Source organism: Pieris napi, chromosome 14 (assembly GCF_905475465.1).
Source record: "Pieris napi chromosome 14, ilPieNapi1.2, whole genome shotgun sequence".
In the NCBI taxonomy this organism is placed as follows: Eukaryota; Metazoa; Arthropoda; class Insecta; order Lepidoptera; family Pieridae; genus Pieris; species Pieris napi.
The window spans coordinates 7082500-7105416 of record NC_062247.1 but is presented as its reverse complement, the minus strand read 5'-3'; the positions used below and the strand labels follow the sequence as shown (position 1 = coordinate 7105416).

Here is a 22917-nt window from a genome sequence, read left to right as displayed (position 1 = left end):
ATGATATTAAGCAAGACGAAAACATAACTAAAAAATTAAACAGAATTCAGTTAAGAATATTTCATTAAATATTAATTTACTTTAAAAATAACTTGCAGTTATTAATGACAATTTTTTTTTATTCGAACACAGTACTATTTTCTGATATCGCAAAAAGGTGCTTTTAAGTACAAAGACATTAGATTAAAGTTAGATAAGGAAAATGCTTGCAAAACTGAAAGTAAAATGGTCCTCGCCAGCATAAAATTTGTTCCTTTTGTAACAGTAATGCTGCGCACTAGTCGTCACAAGAGGTATTTAGGGTATTTAAGCGTATAAAATTCTCACTTAAGACCTTGACTGTTTATTCATACTGTAACTATTTTTAAGAAGTGAAGTATATAGCAGTGGTGGTTCATTATTTTAAGAGATCAGTATGTTTGAGGATAATCCATTATGTATGCAATTTGTATCTATGTTAATTTAGATTACGAATGAACGAATTATTTAAGGCTGGCCTATGTAATGTTTCAGTGTTTAGTTTAGCTTATGAAACGAAATTCTGATGTTATTGTGAAACGTAAAACTATTTTAGGTAATAAAAAATATTACAGATAATTCGTGGCCTTATTAAATGGCGTAGTAAAATAAATAACAAAACATAAAACATATAACTTCCTATAGTACATTGTTCGTGTATATTGATGAATATTTGATCGTCGGTTCCGGGACAAACAACGATGTGGACCAAAAACCGAACACGACCACTCTAAAAAGAGTGCATTATTAAGAAAAGAGACATCAGCAATTCTGATGTAGAGAGTTACTATTATAGACTATCATTATTATTAGTTCCCTTCTAGGCTACTCTTGCACAGGTTGCTCCATAGCTAGCAGCTCAATTCGTTAAGATAACGAAGAATTATGTGTAGTAAATTGACTATAAACGATTTTTTTCAAAATGTTATAGTCCTTATTCTGTATTCTTAATTTGAATTTTCTTACCTAACGCAACTGCCCAGACAGCGTCATATGCTAAAGGTGCCTCTTGATATCCTTCTGGAAACTTCTCCCGATCTATATCATATCCCGCCTCACGCAGAGCTTCGTTTAAGCGAAACCTGGGAATGTAGAATGATTAAATACAATTCAATTTGCACTTTTAAAAAGGGTTCCTGTTCTAAATTTTGAATTTGTTTTTCATGAGAACAAAAGAAACAACTTGTATATAACCAAGGTTTACAGAGATGTTCAACAGAATATTTACTTCTTGTTAATATAAGAAGAGGATAGATCAACATGGTGACATTTAGAGAAGGCCTCTGTAAAGAGACAACCTGATTAGTTGTAATAATAGAAAATAATGTGAATGAAAAAAAACTTCTCTAGACTAACTACAGAAATAGAAGCTTATTTAATTTTTTTATAAAATAAAATTGATAATTTCGGTTATGATATCTAAACAACTCTAGTACTCTGTATTCAATAGCGATATGATTTCAATCTCGATGTTGTTGAGTTTTGGTACCATGCGATTCCAAGGTTGCGACTTCGGCTAAAACTATGTCGACTACAACAAAAATCAGGATCAATTGAACCCGAAATCGGAGCGTGACCTCATTTTATACATGTTGTATGTTCCTGTCCTTACTGAGAAAGTTTCATAATCAGCTGAATATAATTCTTTGCATGGCATGTTGTTTCCTCACATTGTTTTTCTTCGGTTTTTGCGGACGTGACATGGATGTTTAAATAATACGAGTTTTGTTTACGCGTGCTATTTCAGGCCCGGATCATAGAATAGATTTTTCAACATTAGTTTTAGTCGTAATTCTAGTGTCATCTGTATATAGTTTAAGTTGTATTTTGCTAGATATTACTTTATCCAGTGGATGGTTTTAGGTTATTTATTGAATTTTTGAAGTGAAAACATCTTTAGCGGCGTTGTACACTTTTTTTGGAATGGGTAAAAAATGTTAAACTCGCGTCAGGACAAATTCGTAAGACGGATGTTTTTTATTTAAAGGATTATGAACCTTCGTGCTATATAGTTACGGTTTTAATTCATTTGTCTCGTTCCGATTTGTCTTTTTGCCGATTTCATCCACGAAATGACGCGTTACGTTTGGTTGTTGGTCAATACATCTAGTCCAAAATACGAGATTACATTCGTGCAATAACAACCAGCCATGTATTTACATGAATTTATATTCGAAAGGTACATGTTTCCACTTCCGCTTGGTTGCGCTAGTTTTTACATCTTGCTTAAAAAAATTGATCTACAACTATTCTATTATGTTATTCGATTAACATTAAAATTGCACTCTAATACTTAGGTTGTGGTCAAAGTCGGTTGACGCAGAGGACGTCAAGATGCAAGATGAGAAGATGACATTAAGTTAACCCCCGGCCACCATTGGAGACGAGCAGTACCTGACAGACGAAACTAGAAGCTGCCTATATAAGGAGGCACGCAACTACGTCACATTATAAACATACTTCACTTAAGATAATTTTAGTTCAGTATCAACGGGTTGATTATTAGTTAGTTGTAAGTATAAAATTAATATATTAATTCGTCCCTTATTTCTCTTATCCTTATGTTTTTAAATGGCCTTGGTTAATTCGATTCGTTGTCATAGCAACGGTTAAAGAATTCATATTCTTGTACCCATTTATAATGAAAATCAGACAATAACAAAGCCGACGTTCCTTTGTCATTAAAATGATATGCTTAATAACAGTTGATTAAAAGTGCTTCACTGTTTAAATAATGTCCTAGAATGAAAGATTAAAGAAACTACTTAATTAATGAGGTTGATACTTGGAATAATAAATTCTAGTGGTTTTTAGGTGTTAGCTTTAGACAAGGGTTTTTAGGTACAAACGTACTAAAGTGAGGGATCTGAGGGGCTTTTAGAATAATCCTGGGATAGGAACTGAGACTTTAATCAACTTGAACACAGGTCTTATTATACTGTATTCAAATAACTGTTTCATCCATCATATTAAACAAAGATGAATGTGTACTAAATGATGTTCAAATCATGCCTTCGTGATAAATGAGTACACAACGTAATAATCTAATTTCTATACTATCAATGAGAGTCTAATTTTGACTTTTCACATTGGAAGGAAATGTGTGAGGCACTTTCTTAACAACATATTAACTTAATCTCAAAAAAGGAAATGGGCCGGTCACATTGTCCGCGTTGTGATAACAGATAGATGGGTTACAAATATCCTTTCTTGGAATGGCCCAGTGGGTAGTAAAAAGAGAAGATGCGCACCAGAAACATGGGAAGATGAAATATAAGAGATATCGGTGAAAGATTGGAAAATAGTAGCGAAGATGAGAGACAAATGGAAAAATTTAGAGTAGTCCTTCACTCCGTCGGAGGTCTTGTTAATTATATATTATAAACTCAATCCTTATTATGGTACTCGAATAAAGGCTATTTTTAAACCTAATGTAAATAAGTTTCTAATACTACCAACTCATAAATAGTGAAACATAAATAACCAATTGTAAATTAAAGGCTTATTATTACCATATAATGTCTTATTTAAAGCTCGCATTGAATTGTTGGTATTTAATTCAAGATCTCATTTCCCGACTATTCGCTTTATTAGTAGGATACATATACGCAGTTACTTTATATATCGAATTAAAACACGTCAAATCTCACATGCGCTTGGCTTTATCTACCTACTTATACCTGATACGCAAACAGAATAGAAAATTATGTAACATCGCCCGGCACGTAAAACTTGTGACAAGCGGTTTTATTTGCTATCATGCTTGAATGCGTCGCACCCCATTCTCTATTTTCGTACAAAAGAAATCGTTGTCACACAAAATTAGATTTGTGAAACTCACTCACAAGTCAAAGATAATTTCATGAATATGCGAATGTTATTTAGATATTAAAGGATTTTAGTCAGTATAGAACGGTGTATATATCAAAAGTTTCGGTGTCTATTAACAAGGTTATATGTAATAGTGTTAACAAACCTACACGCACTAACACACAGTCAACGTAATTCGACATTGTATTGTTTTTTATGTAAAGTTTAAAAGGATAAATATGTTTTTGATTTAATCTTCTTTTATATTTCTTATAGTTACAATATAGACGCGGTTAATGTGTATTTATTATTTGGATATGTAATGACGGCAGCAGACGCAGGACAGAGTGTTATAGTTTCTAACGTGCGACTCTCAACTCTCTTCGAATCCCGGTTGTGCGCCATTTTATTTTATATGTAGTAGCAGACCGGCCAAGTGTTGCTATGGCTAAGGTTTTAGTTATATGTATTACATAGTAGTAACCTATTTAAGAAACGGTAGGAGAACAACAGTCATGGGGACCACCATGCTTTTTTGGTGGTAATGCCATTAAATTGTAGCTTATTTGAAACGTTGGTACTTTCAACACAGCGCCATATATTAGAATTGTGACTATCAAATAATAAACAAATATTTTGTAATAAAATAATATTGCGGGTATAAATTGAGATGTAAGCTATCCTATCTTTTAAATTAGATCACAGAGAGAACTGCACACGGTGTGCATATTTGATTGAAATCGGAAAAACAACGTGACACGTAATTTATATATATTAAGATGTAAGAACTTAACACAGTAAATATTCTGAGGTAATAGTCATATCTATTAACAAAAATCAACATGGACCAGGCACAAAACGTAACCTGCGAAGCGTACTTACCTGAAGTCCTCTGACGTCATTCCTGAGATGGTGGTCTGATTCGAGTTTTGGTTCCACATCAGCGCCTCCGTTGTCAGATGTCCTTCAGCCGCCTCCCGCATTTCCTCAGCTGTGCATTCGATACCTTCCCGCTCCAAGTTTGTTTCAAACCAGTTATCTTCGTACCAGCCTAGAATATTCCATCTATTATCATAAAGTCATTGGTACTACCTAAATATCACCTTTCTTTAGTAACGTAATATTTTATGTTACTTTTGGTTTTAATGATGCGAAAATTTGTATTTTTTTGTTTTCCAGTAATATTTGCATTCTTGGTCCTGTATGCTTTTCATAAACAAATAAATTATTGAAATTCACAGGTGACATATAGCCTAAACTAAGTTACGTTTGTCGAATATGGAGCTTTGACCTATATGCTAATAAATATTATTGATCGAACCATTTCTATTATAACTAGAACTAGAATATTATTATCGACTATATAGATGTCTATGAACGGTATATTATTAATGTTTTTTAAAATGATGCTATATATTTCTAAGCATTTTATATTAAAGAAAGTTTTTAGGTGTTAACATGACAGTTAAATACGATTTCGAAAGTAATTCGGAATGCTTTAAAGCATTAATGTAACCAAATTCTGGGCGAGGGTCTTAAATCTCCTCTCAGACATTGCACCATAAACACATCACCACTTAGAAGCTTAAATGTAAGTGGGCCAATATACTGTTATACAAATAGGCACTCTATGGAATACTGACTCAGAACGTCAGAATGTTCGCCAGTTGGTACTTTTCTTGAAGGATCCCAAATCAGGCAATTCAGTGGGCGTTCAATGGGGACAACATAATGCGCGGTAAATTTGGTTGCAACCACTACGGATTTTTTAAATCCTGGTGCAAGTCGTAGCTACAGGGAAAGTGGCGGAGTGACGGAAAACATTGTATTGCATAAAGTAGTATGTTGAACTTTACTTAAACTGAGATTAAAAGGTTAATTATGTCCTAATTAAAAATATATTTTGTCGTATATCACGTTTATTCATATAACTAAGTTCTCTTCATGGAATAAAAATCGAAAGGGGCGGCCATAGACGGCTTGCTTAGAAATTATTTAAAAGGACAGTTCTTTGTTGAGACTGCTTTTCAAATAGGAATATATTATTTACGTGATAATAGTATTAAGATTAAATAGTCACTGATATTATGACAGGTTTTACGTAAGCACAATCCCTGAAGAAATAAATACATCTACAAAAGAGAAATGTCCTCCGTTGTCGCATTTGAGGAATACTAAAATGTCTTGCTAGATCATAAACTGGATGAATAATAAGCGGAAGTCAGCACAGTTTATCGCAAAACATGATACATAGAGGGCGTTATGAAAATAGCAAGAATTTCGGTAAAGTCGACCGGATGCTGATAACCTGGCTATCTTGGAATGACAGCGATGGCACAATGCCAAAATCGGTATAGAGGTGCCGGATTTTCTAGTTTGTCTTTTTAAAGAACCGTTATGTCAAGACAACTCATCAATAAAGGCTTAAGGTACGAATCTACGGCCACTGTTTATAAGACTTTGTTTTTACGTGTTCCTGGACTTGAGTTATCGGCGGAGTGTTGATTAAAACAATAAGAGTTTTGTATGTACAGAAAGGTTAAGACACAAAAGATTTATAGATTTTCCTCATTAAAGGAAATTATATAGTAGTACTCATACTAATATATACTTGGAAAGACTATAAATACAACGTAACATTATAAAAAGAGCATAGAAATAATAAAACTTTTGGAGATTGGGGCGTGTGCGAAAAATCCCAAGTCTTTTTCTTTTTTTTATGTAACAGAAGGTAAACGGGCAGAAGGCTCATCTGTTGTGATGTTAAGTGATACCGCCGCACATTGATAGAAGGCTTGCAAGTGTGTTGCCGCCCTTTTAAGCATTGCTACTTTCTTTTCTTGAAGGACCCTAAGTCGAATTGGTTTGGTAATACTTCCGTAGGCATCTGGTTCCACATAGTGGTGGTGCGCGGCATAAACTGCTATAAGAAAGCTCAGTTGTGGAACGACGGACGTCAATGTGATACGGATGGTACATGTTTACATGTATCGTTGATTTTAAAAATGGTAATACTTATGTCAGCAACGTGGTTTAAATACTGTAGAAAATTAATGTAGTACAAAATTTATTACGTTTAATGGCGTAACGGATTTTATATTTAGAGAAAAGCAAACAATTACAATATTTTGTTTACTTTTGCCACAGCCACAAACGGGCAAACGAATCGTCGCGAGATTATGAATCTCAATGAGGTAGGATTTCGAAGCATGCATTATTTATTTCGATAACAAACACGCCCTACGGGAATTGTTGTCTTTCCCTATGTGTATGGTCGATATTTTTGTTTTGTATTGTTAGATTTGCTTTTGATTATTCAGTGGCTTGGCGAATGTTATTTTGTATTTAGAATTTCCTTATATGTTTATTTATTTTATTACCAAATTATTTCAATGGTTTTCTAGAAACTGTTTCTTTATTGAGTATTATTTTTGTTATACTGGAGCTTTTACTGAGTCATAGCTTTATTTTCAATTACAAAATTTAAATAATATATTACAGTACAACACCTCGCCTACCAAATTGAGTTATTAACATATATTTAGTCTGCAACAAGGTACTGGGTGTGCAGGACGTTAAATGCATAATAATTCCTTTGGTTAACCGTACCACAGTAATTAGGTCAATCTACTGTGTTTCTTAGCTTGATGAGCACTCTCAGAATTATACATTAGGCTACTACGGTAATAGAAAGATTCAATAGTTTTCGGTGTAAAAATTAGACCTCTGGTAGAGAATGGGACACATTTTTTAACTCATTAGTCCAAAAAACCGTTCTTTGCCTTCTAACTAAAATAGTTATTATTTGAGTATAGAATTTGTGAATGTCAGAAGGCATTTATTATAGTTAGTTTATATTTACTCCTGTCCTGTGGATTTAATTTGCATGGCTAAGATTTAATTGTCTGGATACCTTTTAGTTTTAAAATTGAATATTTGGGATGTTTATATGTAGTTTAGTAACTGGTAGTTAGTACCGGTGACCCCAGAGCTGGTGCTATCCTGGCTCAAAGAATAAGTATCGCAATACAGCGAGGAAATGGTGCCAGCGTTAAAGGTACACTGCCACAGGGGCATAACTTGTACATACAAATTATACGTATGTAGCATGATTAAATGATTCATGTTTAGTAACTACAATTTTTATAAGAAAATCTCTAAAATATAAAATTCTCGTGTCGCGGTGTTTGTGGTTAAACACCTTCGAAACGGCTTGACCGATTCTCATGAAATTTTGTGTGCATATTGGGTATAACTGAGAATTGGACAACATCTATTTTTCATCCCCCTAAATGTTAAGGGTAGTCCACCCCTAATTTATTTTTTAATTTTTTGATAAATTTTTTTATTTTTATTTTTTTGATACAACATTAAAAAATACATACAACCCCTAATTTTCATCCCTCTACGATCTACCCCTATTTTATATTATAAATGATAAACATGGCAAAACGACGTTTGCCGGATCAGCTAGTAATATTATAAAATGTTACGTATCGAAGCTGTTATCACCCATTTATCCATTAGAGAAAAGCAAATCTAGTCTCCTTAAATATAAGCATATATTTTTATGTATTACAATTCAATTCAGACATAAAATATGAGTTCAAAATGAATTCCCTCGACGCATTTAATGATCGCTGATCTGCTAGATTCGTCGTTAAGAGGATTGTCTGATAAGTCTGATTAATTGATGTCGATATTAAAAAGACCGTTGTTATCGTGTTTATAAATGCGATGGTGGATTAGTTTTTAACTTTTCATACGACAAATTAAATTAAATACAAAATTTTGTTGTAATTCAAATTAAACAGCGTCGTTAGTATAGTAGCTTCTGATTTTTCAGGTCTTAAAATATTAAAAACAATTGAAAAACGGTAGTGAGGAAGGCGATGTTTTAACGGGGGACAGGGAAGAATAAGCTGCTCGTAACATCACAGTACATCTCTACATTAGAGTATGAGAGTTATGTACTAGCAGGTGTCTGTGCACACATATGTCCACTAAATGTAATGCGTAAATGGTCAGTGATAAATGAGATCAGCCACCGGCCTGGACAGCATTATTATTGAAGTTTATTTGTGAAATATTACTATACTGTTAAAATATATACCAATGGCACTACAACCTTTTAAGCTCTGTGCCTCAAATTTCTGTATCAGTTGTGATCATTTCTAATAGGAAAGTAGGTGATTAACCTTCTGTGCCTGACATCGTCGATATTTTGGGTCTAAGGCATGCCGGTTTCCTCACGATGTTTCTCATAGAGTCCATCGGTGCACAGACAGAGATGGAATCTACGATCCTAAGGATGAGAGACACACGCTGTAGCCACTAGGCCAACATGTATTCTATTAGAATACATAGATATTTACAATAATGTATTAATATTTGAAGAGTAATACAAACAACAATATTCTACTGTGGACATTTTTCAATTTCAGACATAAATAATTCCTAATGAAATAGCTTCGCTCTTTATTAAAAATCATCCTTCCCTATCAATATTCAAAGTAATTTAATATAACCGTATAAATTATGTTATACAAATATTCGAAACTACGATGACATTTGAAATCAGATTCATGAATAAACATTTCTCCTGGATGTTCGATTAAGGACCGTATACCAGAACATACGCATTAGAAAACGTGATAAGCTTGGATCTATTCTCAAGATTTATCAAACCCTTTTCAATATTGTCTAGAGCAGTGTTGGCCTAGTGGCTTCAGCATGCAACTCACATCCCTGAAGTCGAAGGTTCGATCCCCGGCTGTGCACCAATGGACTTTATTTCTATGTGCGTATTTAACATTCGCAAAGTGATGGAAAACATCGTGAGGAAACCGGCTTGCCTTAGGCCTAAAAAGTCGACGGCGTGTGGCAGGCACAGTAGGCTGATCACCAATTTGCATATTAGATAAACAAATGATCATGCAACAGATACAGTAATCTGATTTATTTTATTTTGTTTACTTCAATATTGTCAATTTGATCGAATCAACATCTTTTGTTATCCGCTAAACATTTAAATAAAATGTTTTTACGGCGTGAAACGTTTTACAACTTTCGTGTTTACAGTCTCTTGCTGAGAAATCAGGAAAGAGGAATTTATTTAACATTGAAAAATGATTTCAAATACGGGCCTAAAAGACATAACAAGGTACTAAAGCACCATCTGTGAACAATTACTTTTATGAGGGAAATGTTTAAAGAGAGTTAATTAAAATGTATAATTTTCTTGCATAACTGCAATTCAGTTTTTATCGCTGCGACGTTTTATGAGTTTTGTTTCATAAATTGATTAAAGAAAAAATACACGGGGAGATGTAATTTATTTTTAAATTATTGGAACTACACATTTGTATGATGAAATTTTTATTTCATAATTGTATCCTTTAATAAGTATTTCTTTTTTAACACATTAGGGTCGCAGCTGCGTTAAATTACTAGATATTTAGAGACTAGATGGCTATAGGCCCATGGGCACGTGGGCCACAACGTCCTAAACCAAAGAATTTTCCGAAGACGAAACTCCTATAATGGAACATGCAGATGAAACAGTCCCTGTAGTCTGCTAGTGCATACAGGGACCATGAAATAACCATCCTTTCTCCTGAGAATTAAAATAAAACCAGTGGCGCTACAACTTCTTTAGGTCTTGGCCTCAAATTTCTGAATCTGTTTCATGATCATTTTTTAAATCTAATAGGCAAGTAGGTGATCAGCCTCCTGTGCCTGACTCACGCCGTCGACTTTTTGGGTCTAAGACATGTCGGTTTCCTCACGATGTTTTCCTTCACCGTTCGAGCAAATGTTAAATGCGCACATAGAAAGAAAGTCAATTGGTGCACAGCCGGGGATCGAACCTACGACCTCAGGTATGAGAGTCGTACGCTGAAGCCACTAGGCCAACACTGCTCTTCTCCTGAGAATTAATTCCCTTTTTATGGTGACGAAAGCAACACTGTGAGTCAAGTAGCCTTGCAATAAGCATGGGGCATATTTTTTATAATTTCTCTGTAGGTGATCAACTTTCTGAGCCACACGACGTACGAGCAAGTGTTAGTTGCGCTTAGGAAGAAAAGTTTATTCGTCGTTTCAATCGCACGACCACAGACTACAAAAAGCTCGCTGAAATAAACCAATACCGCTCTATTTATTTATGCTTTGTTACATTAAAAACGAATAACAAAAAATCTCTATGGTTGAAAACATTACGAACGTAATTCTTTATTCTGCGTAATAATGATATTTATTATCTAGAAGTTCTATACAGAGTAGTTTTAAAGAGAATTTTATAAAATAATTTAAACTAACAACTTTGTTGAATACTCAAACCGAACCTAACTAAACCAATTTCTAAAATGCAGTTCTTATAACCTCATACTAATGCATTTGCCGATAAAACGTAATAACGTGAGAAACAGAGAAATGGCGCGCAGTATGTTAGCTACCACGTCGTTTTTCTTATAATTCTCATTTATTAAGCCGTTAGATTAAATGAATTGTAAATTAAACCCTTTGAATTAGGTGCAGGGTTATTTTCACACTTAATGGTTGACATTTGAGTTTTTAAGGATTATAACTTAAAACATGGCTTAGGGACGCTTTGGTGTCTTACGGTAGTGTTATGTTCTGTGAAACAATATCACTGGCAACATATTGTTCCTGCGAAGGTTTCAACAATTTTCTTTGAATGGTGTATCTTTTCAAACGTCTATAGTGAATTCGATTTTAACCTTGTATTACTTCGTTACTGACATGTATTTTTTCACAGTTTCTTTTTAATGTTCCTTTTTTGATTTGGTATATGAAGTATTGATCCACCGGCCAACGGCCAAACGGACATCCATCCTTCTGGTTTACAGTAGTTGAGAAAATGTCGCTAATTACTACACAATACACATTACTACATTCAATTAAATTTATTTATTTTTTAATACTTCGTTGCATTAACATAATAAAACTTGAACATAATTAAATGAAATGGAGTGCAACTGTTGGTCTTATCGCTTTCGAGCGATCTCTTCCAGGCAACCACTGCGAAATATGTATTAAATTAGATAAGGTAAGCAAGAAGTGCAAAAAAATATAAAACCAAAAATAGTTCATTGGTTACTAATAAACTCAAACTCAAAATATCTTTATTCAAGTGGGTAACCAAGTACACTTTTGAATCGTCAAGTTAAATTAATCGAAATTATATCTTATGTCGGTTATTTATCTGCCTTAAATAGGTTTATTATAAGAAAAACTCACCTATAAAGAACCAGACATAGGACTTTCCATAGAGCTTATGTTTATAGACCTCGCAGAGCACCCGTCGCGCGGCCACCACATAAAAAAGGCCGACAATGACTCTTGCGTCTTGTCGCCTTAAATTCCGCACTGCGTCGCTCGGATCCGAAAGGAACGATTGCCGCGTAACAATTTCAATTCCAGTCATCTTACAATGTGCTTCTAAGTCTTCTACGGTCTGTAAAAAAACAAATATTTAGATTTGCATAAATAAAACCTCTTTTATTGTGATTTTGACTTACACTATGGTTTTATTTAATATATCACGTTATTAACGGTGCGTTTTATAAAGCCAATAATGATTCCACATAATAAAGGCCTTTTGGTTTTAAAATGTGCAGAGCTAGTGGGTCAATCATTCACCTATTAAATTTTCCCTCAACTTTATTAATAAAAGTGTTTCCTATAATTATTACTACTCAAATCTAGCCTGACTAGAGGATAGGCCCTAAAATCTAATTTGGAGACTTGAGATTAATATAGCTTAAAACGTAAAAATGTATAAAAACAATAGCTTTTTTGTAAAACAATTATATCTCAAGAAATATTAAAGTAATAACTGTTATAATTTTACTCACACGTGTTTTGTGCGTTAAAAATTGGTTTGATTTTCAGTCTATAGATTTAATTTCTATATTTTTGGGTAAGTCCCTCTGTTAACATAAAACAAAAAGTATTTTAAGGTATTTTAGGTTATTAATACTACGATGTAACTGATGATTAAAAAAAGCGGTATTTTCGAACGTAGTACGAACAAAGAGGGCACAAAAACCAAAACCTCTTATGGGAAAGAGGCGCTCTAATTACACTGCAGTGAAAAGGCCCGGAGCTTTTATAGACCATGGAACTATACCTAGCACTCGTTAACCTTATAAAAAGTTTCAGAATATCTAGTGGGAAATAGATTTTTACCTACGCGGAAAACTTGCACAAAAGCGTATATATGAACTATTCATTTATATCAAACTACACGTTAAACTATTTATTTACGTACTCAGTAGTCTACAGTTAAATTTTAATTAAATATTAACAACAGGTCATGATCAAAATAAATAATAGTTTAAAAAACACGTCAAATTCACATCAAATTAAAAAGTGAAAAATAATTCCTAATTTAGGCTTTTAAACTATGATCTATTTTTTATTTTTTAGTTAATTTTTTTTTATTTTTTTTCGGATTATTGCATTGTCATCGATCTTTGACAGGTGCGCAAAATTTGAATAAAATCTGTCCGTTTAAAGTGGGTCAAAATCGAGTCCGAAGGAGTCGGTTACATACATGTACATACATACAGGTGAAGCTAATATAAAGCGTGTAAAAAGGAAAAAATATAATACAGTAGAGATATAAATAAATATAATAAATAAAGAGATTAAAAAGACTTTAGAAATAACAGGTTAATTTGGCTAAATTCGTACCATTACGTATATAACGTAGATTCAGCTTTATATAGTATAATTACAGTTTCAGGGAAAGATAAATTTAAAAATATATTAACTTGACGTTTAATAATAATTGTTTTTTATATAACGTTTTTGCTATCCAGCAGGGTTTTTAATTGATCTGGTATAAAGAACAAGCCAAGAAATAGGCTGAATTACTTCGATTACCCTTACAATTATATATTTGGTACAAACAATTTGCAAGAACAATAATTTAAATATTTTAACCATTATTTAAGTCTTATCTTCAGGCTTACACGTGAATTTCTTTCAGCTGTCAATAGTATCTTTTACAAAAAACATAAAACTGACAGCGATCTGACACACGTCTGTTAAGTCAGGAGCAATATGTCTGGGCTATGTTATGTCAAATTGATATATTTTCAGCGAGCAATTTTTAATTACTCAATAGGATTTTTTTTTAAAATTAATATTATCTGTTGGAAAATAAAACAACAAGTTATAATATAAATTTAAATACGTCAATGTAAATCTCTAAATTTTACTTAAGCGCAGACCACTTTGTTAATTGTTTAACTATACGAAAGCCTATGCCATAATCTAATTTAATAACGTCAATTGCAAATATTCTTACTAACTATAACAGTTGAATCAGTCTGAATTTTATCTAATTCTTTCAATTTTATAAGATATTTCTTTTATAATTATACATCAGTTTACGAATAAAAGGTCTGAATATCAGCAATTTTTGCTTCTTCAAAACGTAATCAGATTTAGAAAACAATGTCTGTAATAAGTTGGCTCTCATTATCATATGATTTTATCAACGAAATTTATAATCCCAATGAATATTGAATTTCGACCCGCGTGGAAATTGGATTCAGAAAGTACCACTAAAATTTTGCCCTTTGAATTTTATTGTAAGGATAACCTAAATCAGAACCGCAACGACGAGTGCGATTTACGAATACGACCTCCCAAGGAAAATATATTACAAGGGTACTAAGTTGCTTTCATTTTGCGTCGCGAATTTCGTTGAAAATATTTGAAAATGTACGTAAACATTTACGCAATAATATTTACTAAGCATCGTTTACGATATTGAATTAGTTATTTTTATTCTGGAAGCTTAAGATTTATTCTATAAATTTGCTTTAAAACTTGCAATGTTAAAGTAAATCTTTATATCAACGTAATTAAAAATGTAAAAAATATATTTATTATACAGTAAATAAAAAACTTTGTTGTCTGGCCTTCAGAGAATGGGCAAAGATCGTCAAAAAAGAATATCTAGGAACACCAACTACTCCACCTCAGATTTCTGTGGCTTAAGATCGGGCGGAGTTTTCATGTTTCGGAGGTCATGATTCATTTTGGGTATGTAAGTAATCGAAAGTTTATATATTACATTTTTGATTAACATCTATTTATAACATACTCGACAACATGAAAAATTGTAATACGTCAAATAACTAAATGATATAAGATGTTTTCCTCAATTTCTCGGGCAGTAATCTCAAACCAGTGCAGGTGAAATAGGAAAACAACTGACCCAACAAATTCTCTATTTCTAATCACTATTTTTGCAAACTAAAATCTTATATTTGGTTGATGCATTTTCTCGAGCGCTTTCGTGTAGTTTAAATGTAGAAGAATATATATTTAATTATTTACTTTCACTTTATTGATATAAAAATACAATACAAAAACTTTTATTACGATTTCTTATAATAGCATTATTACTTACTAAGGCGACGGTATTCCCACTATGCCGGTTTAAAAAAAAACGTGTGGCACTCGGGGACTGCCGCGGTAAAGCTATTGCATAGCATTTTTTACCAGCTTATGCAATTATAATTATTAAAGTGAAAACTTCTTTAGTCGCCGCACTCAAAGCCCGCGATAAAATCTATGCAATTGCTTAAAATTTTATGAAGGGCCGTTGTGTTACCAAATGAACCAAAACGTTAAGTTATAATCAAAAGACATGTTCGAAAAAAGTATAGAAAGAAATTACTTGACGTACGCAGAATTTGTACTGTTTACATAATATGTAACATTTCTACCTCGATGTTACATGTTCCAAAGAACTACAATGAAAATAGACATCGTCTCAGTATTCAAACCTTCTCGTATATAAAACAAGTTCGATTCGAATTTATGACCCGACGACACGATTTCTAATCCTAAAATAGTTTTACGAGATTGACTTGGCTCAAGTAACATGAATATCGATATGAAAGATAACCCAAAATACTTCGACATGGCATTGAGAATGTCTAAGCTTAGTACGAGTGACACTATTATGTAAGTTATAGACCAACTTTTGATAGAATTTAGTGACTTATGTAATATTTGTAAGCGCTTTAGCCAATTTATGGTTACATTTTTGCGATGTTTCACCAAACTTTAAATTAATACTGTTCGTAACCGGTTACAATTATCAACGGTACAGTGATTCTAAATATAATAATAAATAATACGTAATAATTACATATGTATTAATCATTTTAAGCAAAGCTTACCTAACAATTGTGTGTCCGGATTACCATTCATTCTAATTTACGACCATACTTTACTAGCATAAAACAAACTTACTAAATTAAAATAATATACCAGACTACACTAAGGACTTTACAATGTAATGTGTGAAACAATATTTAGATCTCATTGTAATACCTCAAGAGCTTTTACTAACTTAAACTTGTAAAATGTAACTACGAATTTACAAGCTATTAAAATGTACATGACATTTTACAAGTTCGAAGACAATATGTGCTGAAGTCACGCGAAAACAAAACAATATCACCAAATTAATTCCTAAGGAGTTCGGTATCTTAACATACTTGTAAGGTTCTTGAGAGGGGTGATATCAAGCCTTATCTATATTCCGACCTATTTTTCCAGCGATATTGAATTTTACTGGCAACGGTAACGGTGCAGAACAATAATGTTTTAGAAATAGTATTTGTATCAAGGTGTATGGTGTCCTAAATGATGGATTTGTATGAGTGTTCTATAAAATTTTAGATCAAATATTGTTGTATTGAAAAATGGTGTTTAGCAATTTTTGTTTACGACATTTATGTAGTATATTGTGAGTATGTATTTTATAATAGTGTGAATTTTTCACGTATATATTTTATATATATATAACAAAGTCCGGTTTATTCAAACACTTATAAAACGAGAACGACCGGACCGATTTTCATGGTTTTTCACAAAAATTGGAAAATGGAAATAAAAATCTAATACAAAATATTCATGGGTTTTATAAATGTTTAATGATACTCCCGATATGGTAAACTAAAACTTAAAGATTGTATTGAATTAGATGTTTCGATCGGATTTAAAAATGTAGAATAATGTCAGAATTGAAAAAGCATAGTGAACTTAATATTTGTTTTGTATTCATTGTATTGCTTTCCTAAAATCATAAATAAAGTTCAGCTTATCTGTAACGCGACACTCATTGGCTGTTAAGCGGTACGAAGTTCGCCGCGTTTAGTATATATTAAATAAACTGCTAAAAAAACGGCCACCTAAGTTTTAGTTCTAAGATAGATTTCAGTTAATTAAATAAAAATTAATTGTCTGACGTATATCGTATTAAATTAATAAGCGTGAAATGAATTCTGGCATTTTTTTTTATAAATTTTAAAACCGTTCTACACGGCCGAACAATAAGAAGTGGTCAGCAATAAAGACAAGAAGATTTTTTGAATATTTTAAATTACACATTATATATGTTACAAATGTAAAAACCTTATAACGAGTGAGATAATCTTTCTTTTTACATTAAACACCACTTTGTTATATGACTGATAAGGGCCGGTGAAATTATAGCCCTACTTGAAGAAAGTTCTTCGCAAACTCACGTGTCCCATGGCGACGCTATCAAAAGAAGACCCGTCGGGGGTAAAACAATGCACAGAACCAAGATATGGGCGCTTTGTGGTGAGTCAGCCGTTGCGGAATCGTAAGCTGTCTAGTGTGGACCTGTAGACTGTGGACCTGTAGGCTTGAAGAGATAAGGAGGAGGCTTTCGGGTACCAATATCAGGAGTCACCGCCCAGCCCGGGGCCCTAAATTACGCCGTGAGCACCGTGTAACTCAACTTCAGCTAGAAACTGTGCTTCATGGACTCTGGAGGACTGGAATGAAGTACTGTTTCCCGACGAAGCAAGAATCTCTTTGTGTGGAGAGTGGTGCGAAGACCACGGGAACGCTATGCGGATGTGTGTTTCAAAGAAATCCCGCCTAATGGCGGAGGCTCCGTTATAATTTTTTAGTGCAGCAATTAATTTGAAGTACGGTTTTCGTAGAAAATGGATCATTAATGCTCATCGGTTCGTAACGGAAGTCCTAATTCCACATACACAACCCGCATTGACTGCTCTTGGGGAATATTCCATTATTTTGGACGACAATGTTCGCCCGTACCGTTCTGGCGACGTGGAAGCGTACAAGAAGTTTCATCGCTGTCCTGAACTCAGTCCAACTAAGCATGTCTGGGATTCTAAAGAGTCGAGTAAGATCAGCGCAACCTGCTCCACAAAACATAAGGGAGCTAAATAGAGTTTTTGCAGAAGAGTGGGAACGTATTCCTCAAAACATAGATTTTGGAAAGAGTAGGTAGAGCAAGAACACTGGGTTTTTACATATGTAACTTTATTTAATTAAAAAAAGTAAGCGAACTGCTTGTCTTCCGTCCGACCACTTCTTATTTTTGGCCGTGTACATCTGTTTTAAATAATTCATCGAAAAATTAATTTTATAAATTGCCAGAATTCAATTCACGCGTATGATTTTACACGATATACAGACAACGTCAGACAATTAAATTTCATTTTATTAACTGAAATCGACCTTAGAATGTAAATTTCCTTAGGTTATTTGCTAGTATAATGGCAATTACGCACAATTATGTGTTAAAGTCAAATACTTACAGATATAAAAACTTCTTCAGCCTGTTGTAGTATAGCGATGCGAGACCATCCGAACTTCTGCATTAGTTTGATTCTCGTTGGATTGTGAACCGTTGCCGACGGATGGGTTCGGAAAAGCGTCGGAAAACGTGCCCGGTCTGACAGAGCTGGCGAAGACGCTCCGTAGCATAACTGTAAGAACATTTTCATAAATCCCGGTTTACACAATAATATTTAACGTTATCTTTTTTTTTATAGAACAAGGGGTAAACGGGCAGGAGGCACACCTGAAGTGATACCGCAGCCCATGGACACTCTCAATGCCAGAGGGCTCGCGAGTGCGTTGCTGGCCTTTTAAGAATTGATACGACGATTGGACTAAGTCGAACGCTTTGACGCTAAGTCGAATTGGTTTGGAAAAACTTCAGTGGGCAGCTGGTTCCACATAGTGGTGGTGGGCGGTAAAAACTGACAAAAAAAGTGTTGGCTTAGTGGCTTCAGCGTGCAACTCTCATACTTAAGGTCGTAGTGGTTTGATCCCCCCCAGGTGAGCACCAATGGACTGTCTATCTACTTGCCATACGGTGAAAAAAAGCATAGTGAGAAACAGCATGCCTTACACCGATTAATGGGCATATGTCAGACTGAAGGTCGATCCCCTACTTGTCTATGAAATAAAAATGGTCAAACAATGGTATGCAATCTGAGCTCAAGCCATAGAGTTGTAGAGCCACAGAACCGTTTTTATTATTATCTTAAATATCTATTAGATAAAACGTCTGGTTTATATGTCGAAACACATACATATCGTCATGGTCATATAACAAAGTTACCATTAGGATAATTTGTCCTAGTTTTACACAGATAAAACGCATTACTTTCATATACAATAATGTACGTTAGTACCCATTCGAATTGAAATCGTAAATTTGAAGAGCTCATGTGAATTTACGTTTTATGCGTAATTAACGTCATTGTTAGAATTAAAAGCCATTATGTGGTTTAAATGGCATTACCAATACGTGCTTTATTACTTTATAATGTAACGCATCGATTTACATTACCATATATGTGTATGTATATTAAATTAAAGAAATATAGGGCCTCGCCATGGTACTTTAATAAAATCCCCATGCCAACATTTGAATAATAATTCGATTTAAAATATTCTTAACCTACATAGTATTAATAATTATTAAATAGACAATTATAACAAATTTAAAAGGTGGCACCCTACTTTTTAAGTTTGTGTGTATACCTTTACTGCTCGCAGCATTTCCTCGCTGTACTGCGATACTTATGCTCGGCATACGCTTTGGGGTCAACGGTACTATCTACCAGGCGCCAACTTAAATCTTTAATTAGCGTCTGTGCCCTTGAACCACACGCCCCAAGAGTCTCCAAAGTGACCAAAATTTTAATTTTTTCAAATTAATAACATTAAAGAAATACAATTGACATGAAGGAACAGCGAAAAAGTAAGTACTCGACATTTGCCGCACTAGACCCGCCGGTGTTCAGTCCTCTTTTAAAACTTACGATGTTTTTACAAAACATCGTATCTCTTTCTAACATAGCCAATGAGTTATGAATATTTAGTTTAGACGTCGTGCAAGAAAAAAAAACACACTCAGGGATTTAAAAGAAATATTAAAATATGCAATTCACGTCGCGCGACGTGCAGATACAAGGCGAACTTAAGTGATTTCGTTTTTATAAGTAAGGAGAATGATAAGACTTATAAGCGTAGGATATATTATTGAATAGGTCATTGGGTAGAGCTTCGGGCCTAATCTTAGTTTTTCTTTATTGCACCAAGAAGAAAATTTCGAAAGGAGTTATCGATCTAAATAATTCTCGTAAACAATTGTTTTGCTAATAAAATTAACATTCCTTTAATTAATGAGACATAGAAAATGAGATATTTGGTTTCGAAGCTAATTCATGAATTGTTATGCAAACATCGTTTGAATAATGAAAATGAACTAACTTTGGGAAATGTTTACGATAAACATGTGAATAGATTGCGTTGAATAAATTGTGCTTTAAATTATTGTTATTTTACTAGTAATTTATGCTAATAAATTTTCTCATTGTTGCTGGATGCCATTTCAAAACCCGACTACACCAATGGGTTCTTCTATTCATGCTTGAATAAGTGCTCATGCTGTTAATAGAGGAGGAAACAAGCATATCTGAGAACCAAAAAATCGGCTCATACTAGTATATAGTAGTATACAGAAGAGATTTAAAAACTGGAAATTAATTAAAAGATCAATTTATATTTAAAACATACCACCATTAGATTCCACATTTTGGCCGCTTCAGCAACAGTTGTACATACGGTAGAACAGCCAGCCAGTAGTAACAACTTTTGTGGAGGGTTGTACAGCAAATTGTACATTACACTCGCTCCAAGCCCTGGCTCGCACTGAAAATGTTTGTCTAGTTAGGCTTAAGTTATTAAAAATTTAAAATAATTATGAAGTTATTTTTAAATTTATTCAACACGATAATCTTGAGTATTCATTTAATTACATTTAAGTTTAAAAAATCACTTAGGTTTTAATAATTTGCCATTATAAAGGACGTAAAAATTCATAAAAGTCACTCACGCCTATTTAAAAACGCGCGACGAAACCGTTATAGGCACTATGTCACGTGTAAAAAATACTGATTAATATCGCTATAGATACAGATATGTGTGTCTACGCTTTTACAGATCAAAAGAAATGGTACAGCGAAAATACCATATTCACAAAATCTTGTCATTAACTTTTCCATAGAAATATTTGAACTAACAAAGTTGCAAAAGCTAAAACGAATGTCAATCATTTCTCAATTGATATCAGCGGAAATCACTTAGTCGATTCGGAAATTCTATCGTATAAAATTTTCCACGATCCGTTCATAAATTTTCAATAATTGATTCGAACGTCAGGCTCACTCGTTATTGAGTAAATCTTCGATTGTAGATTTTTATGGAGGTAAAACCTTTTTGCTAATTACCAGGTTTACGGAGGCACTATTCACACCTAATGGATCAGGTTTATCACTCGACTGAGCAATGCGATGAGCATTCCGTTGATTGAAACTGTAATTGGGATTTTCGCCGTGGAAACTTATGACCTGACAGCTCGCAGCCTCGCTTTAATCATTTACTTTTCTCTTTACATATCAATGTCAACGTCAAATAAAATATGCTGTTTTCAAAAGTGAGAGTGAAATCCAATCAATGTTTGTTGACATGCGAATTTTCTTTTCTACAGGGAGTAATTACAATACAGTATTAGCGCCTTTTCAGTAATAGTATTGTAATTTAAAACTTAAAAAATCTCCCTTTATATTTTAGTTACGAATTGTTGCTTACGAAAATATATTTTATTAATCCCAAAAAAAAACAAAATAGGTTAACAGTATGTACCTTACTATCGTTGCTGTGAAGAAGTAATTTAAATCCCGATAGCAAATCAGACCTCGCGTTGACATCTGCGAGTGCTAACTCAGCGGCAGGCATGCAGGCTTGGCCGCCCTGCCAGCCTCCCTCCCCTTCCATAGGAAAGATCCCACCTATATGCAAGTCGTCATCCCGTTTCGCCTCACACGTGGAGAAACAGCACAGTAAAAGTATTACCCAAGGTTTGTCACGCACGGTACACTTGGCAACAACGAATAATTGCACTAAAGTTTTCACTACAAAATATACACTAGTTCGAAAGCTTTCTTTTAATTTGACTAGGGGGTGTTTTGGAAAATTATAGTTCAGTGTTCGCGCCAATGTGATGTCGCGTATAATACATAATGAGTGTAGTAGCCTTATAAGCGTGTGTTTGGGCGGCGTTGGCGGGCGGCGCGCGCTGTGGACCGGCTCGCGACCCCCGGCGCCCAGGGTCATCGCTCGCGGCGGGGACATGCTGTCATTGTTCGCCTTTCTCATTTTCCATCATCTGTCCTGCAACAAAAGATCCCACCTGTTACTGTCATATAACACCTTGCACGCATTTGTACAGAATACGTTACGCTTTTTCACTAAAAGCCACATTTTTCAAAGTTTTAAAACCTTAAATCACTTAACAATATCATTTAAAAAAAATCACGTTAGCGTTTATTTATTTATTTATACTTCATTGCCATAACACACGTTATTATACATAGAAAAAAAACGAAAAGTAAGTAGGTTATTAGGCAACGGGCGGCCTTATCGCTAAAAAGCGATTTCTTCCAGGCAACCCTAGAATGGATCAATAGAAAAAAAGAAACACCTACAGAGGGTAAAGAACAAGAGATGCATAGTTAATAAACAAAAGGATACTAAAAATAACATGCAACTATAACTAAAATTAAATAAAAATAAAATCTAAAGCTTAAGGTTAATTGACTCACAATTAATATATATAAGTAGTAGCTAATCACGAGGCAGAAAAAAGATGATCAAAAAGGATTTTTTTAAAGTAAA

General features: G+C 33.8%; 1 protein-coding gene across 3 annotated transcripts in view; it reads right to left on the bottom strand.

Moving 5' to 3' along the window:
- Positions 1-22917, bottom strand: part of LOC125056083 (gamma-aminobutyric acid type B receptor subunit 1) — a 111105-nt gene that overhangs the window by 29274 nt on the left and 58914 nt on the right. For all 3 annotated transcript variants that reach the window (XR_007118003.1, XM_047659018.1, XM_047659017.1), the window contains exons 2-7: positions 21886-22413; positions 20758-20892; positions 18483-18653; positions 12091-12307; positions 4711-4879; positions 985-1100 (exon numbers count right to left, since the gene is read on the bottom strand). Coding sequence is in view for 2 of the 3 variants with exons in the window: in XM_047659018.1 (XP_047514974.1) it covers positions 985-1100; positions 4711-4879; positions 12091-12307; positions 18483-18653; positions 20758-20892; positions 21886-22398 (1321 nt within the window). In the remaining variant the exon portion in view is untranslated. The remainder of the gene's footprint in view (positions 1-984; positions 1101-4710; positions 4880-12090; positions 12308-18482; positions 18654-20757; positions 20893-21885; positions 22414-22917) is intronic.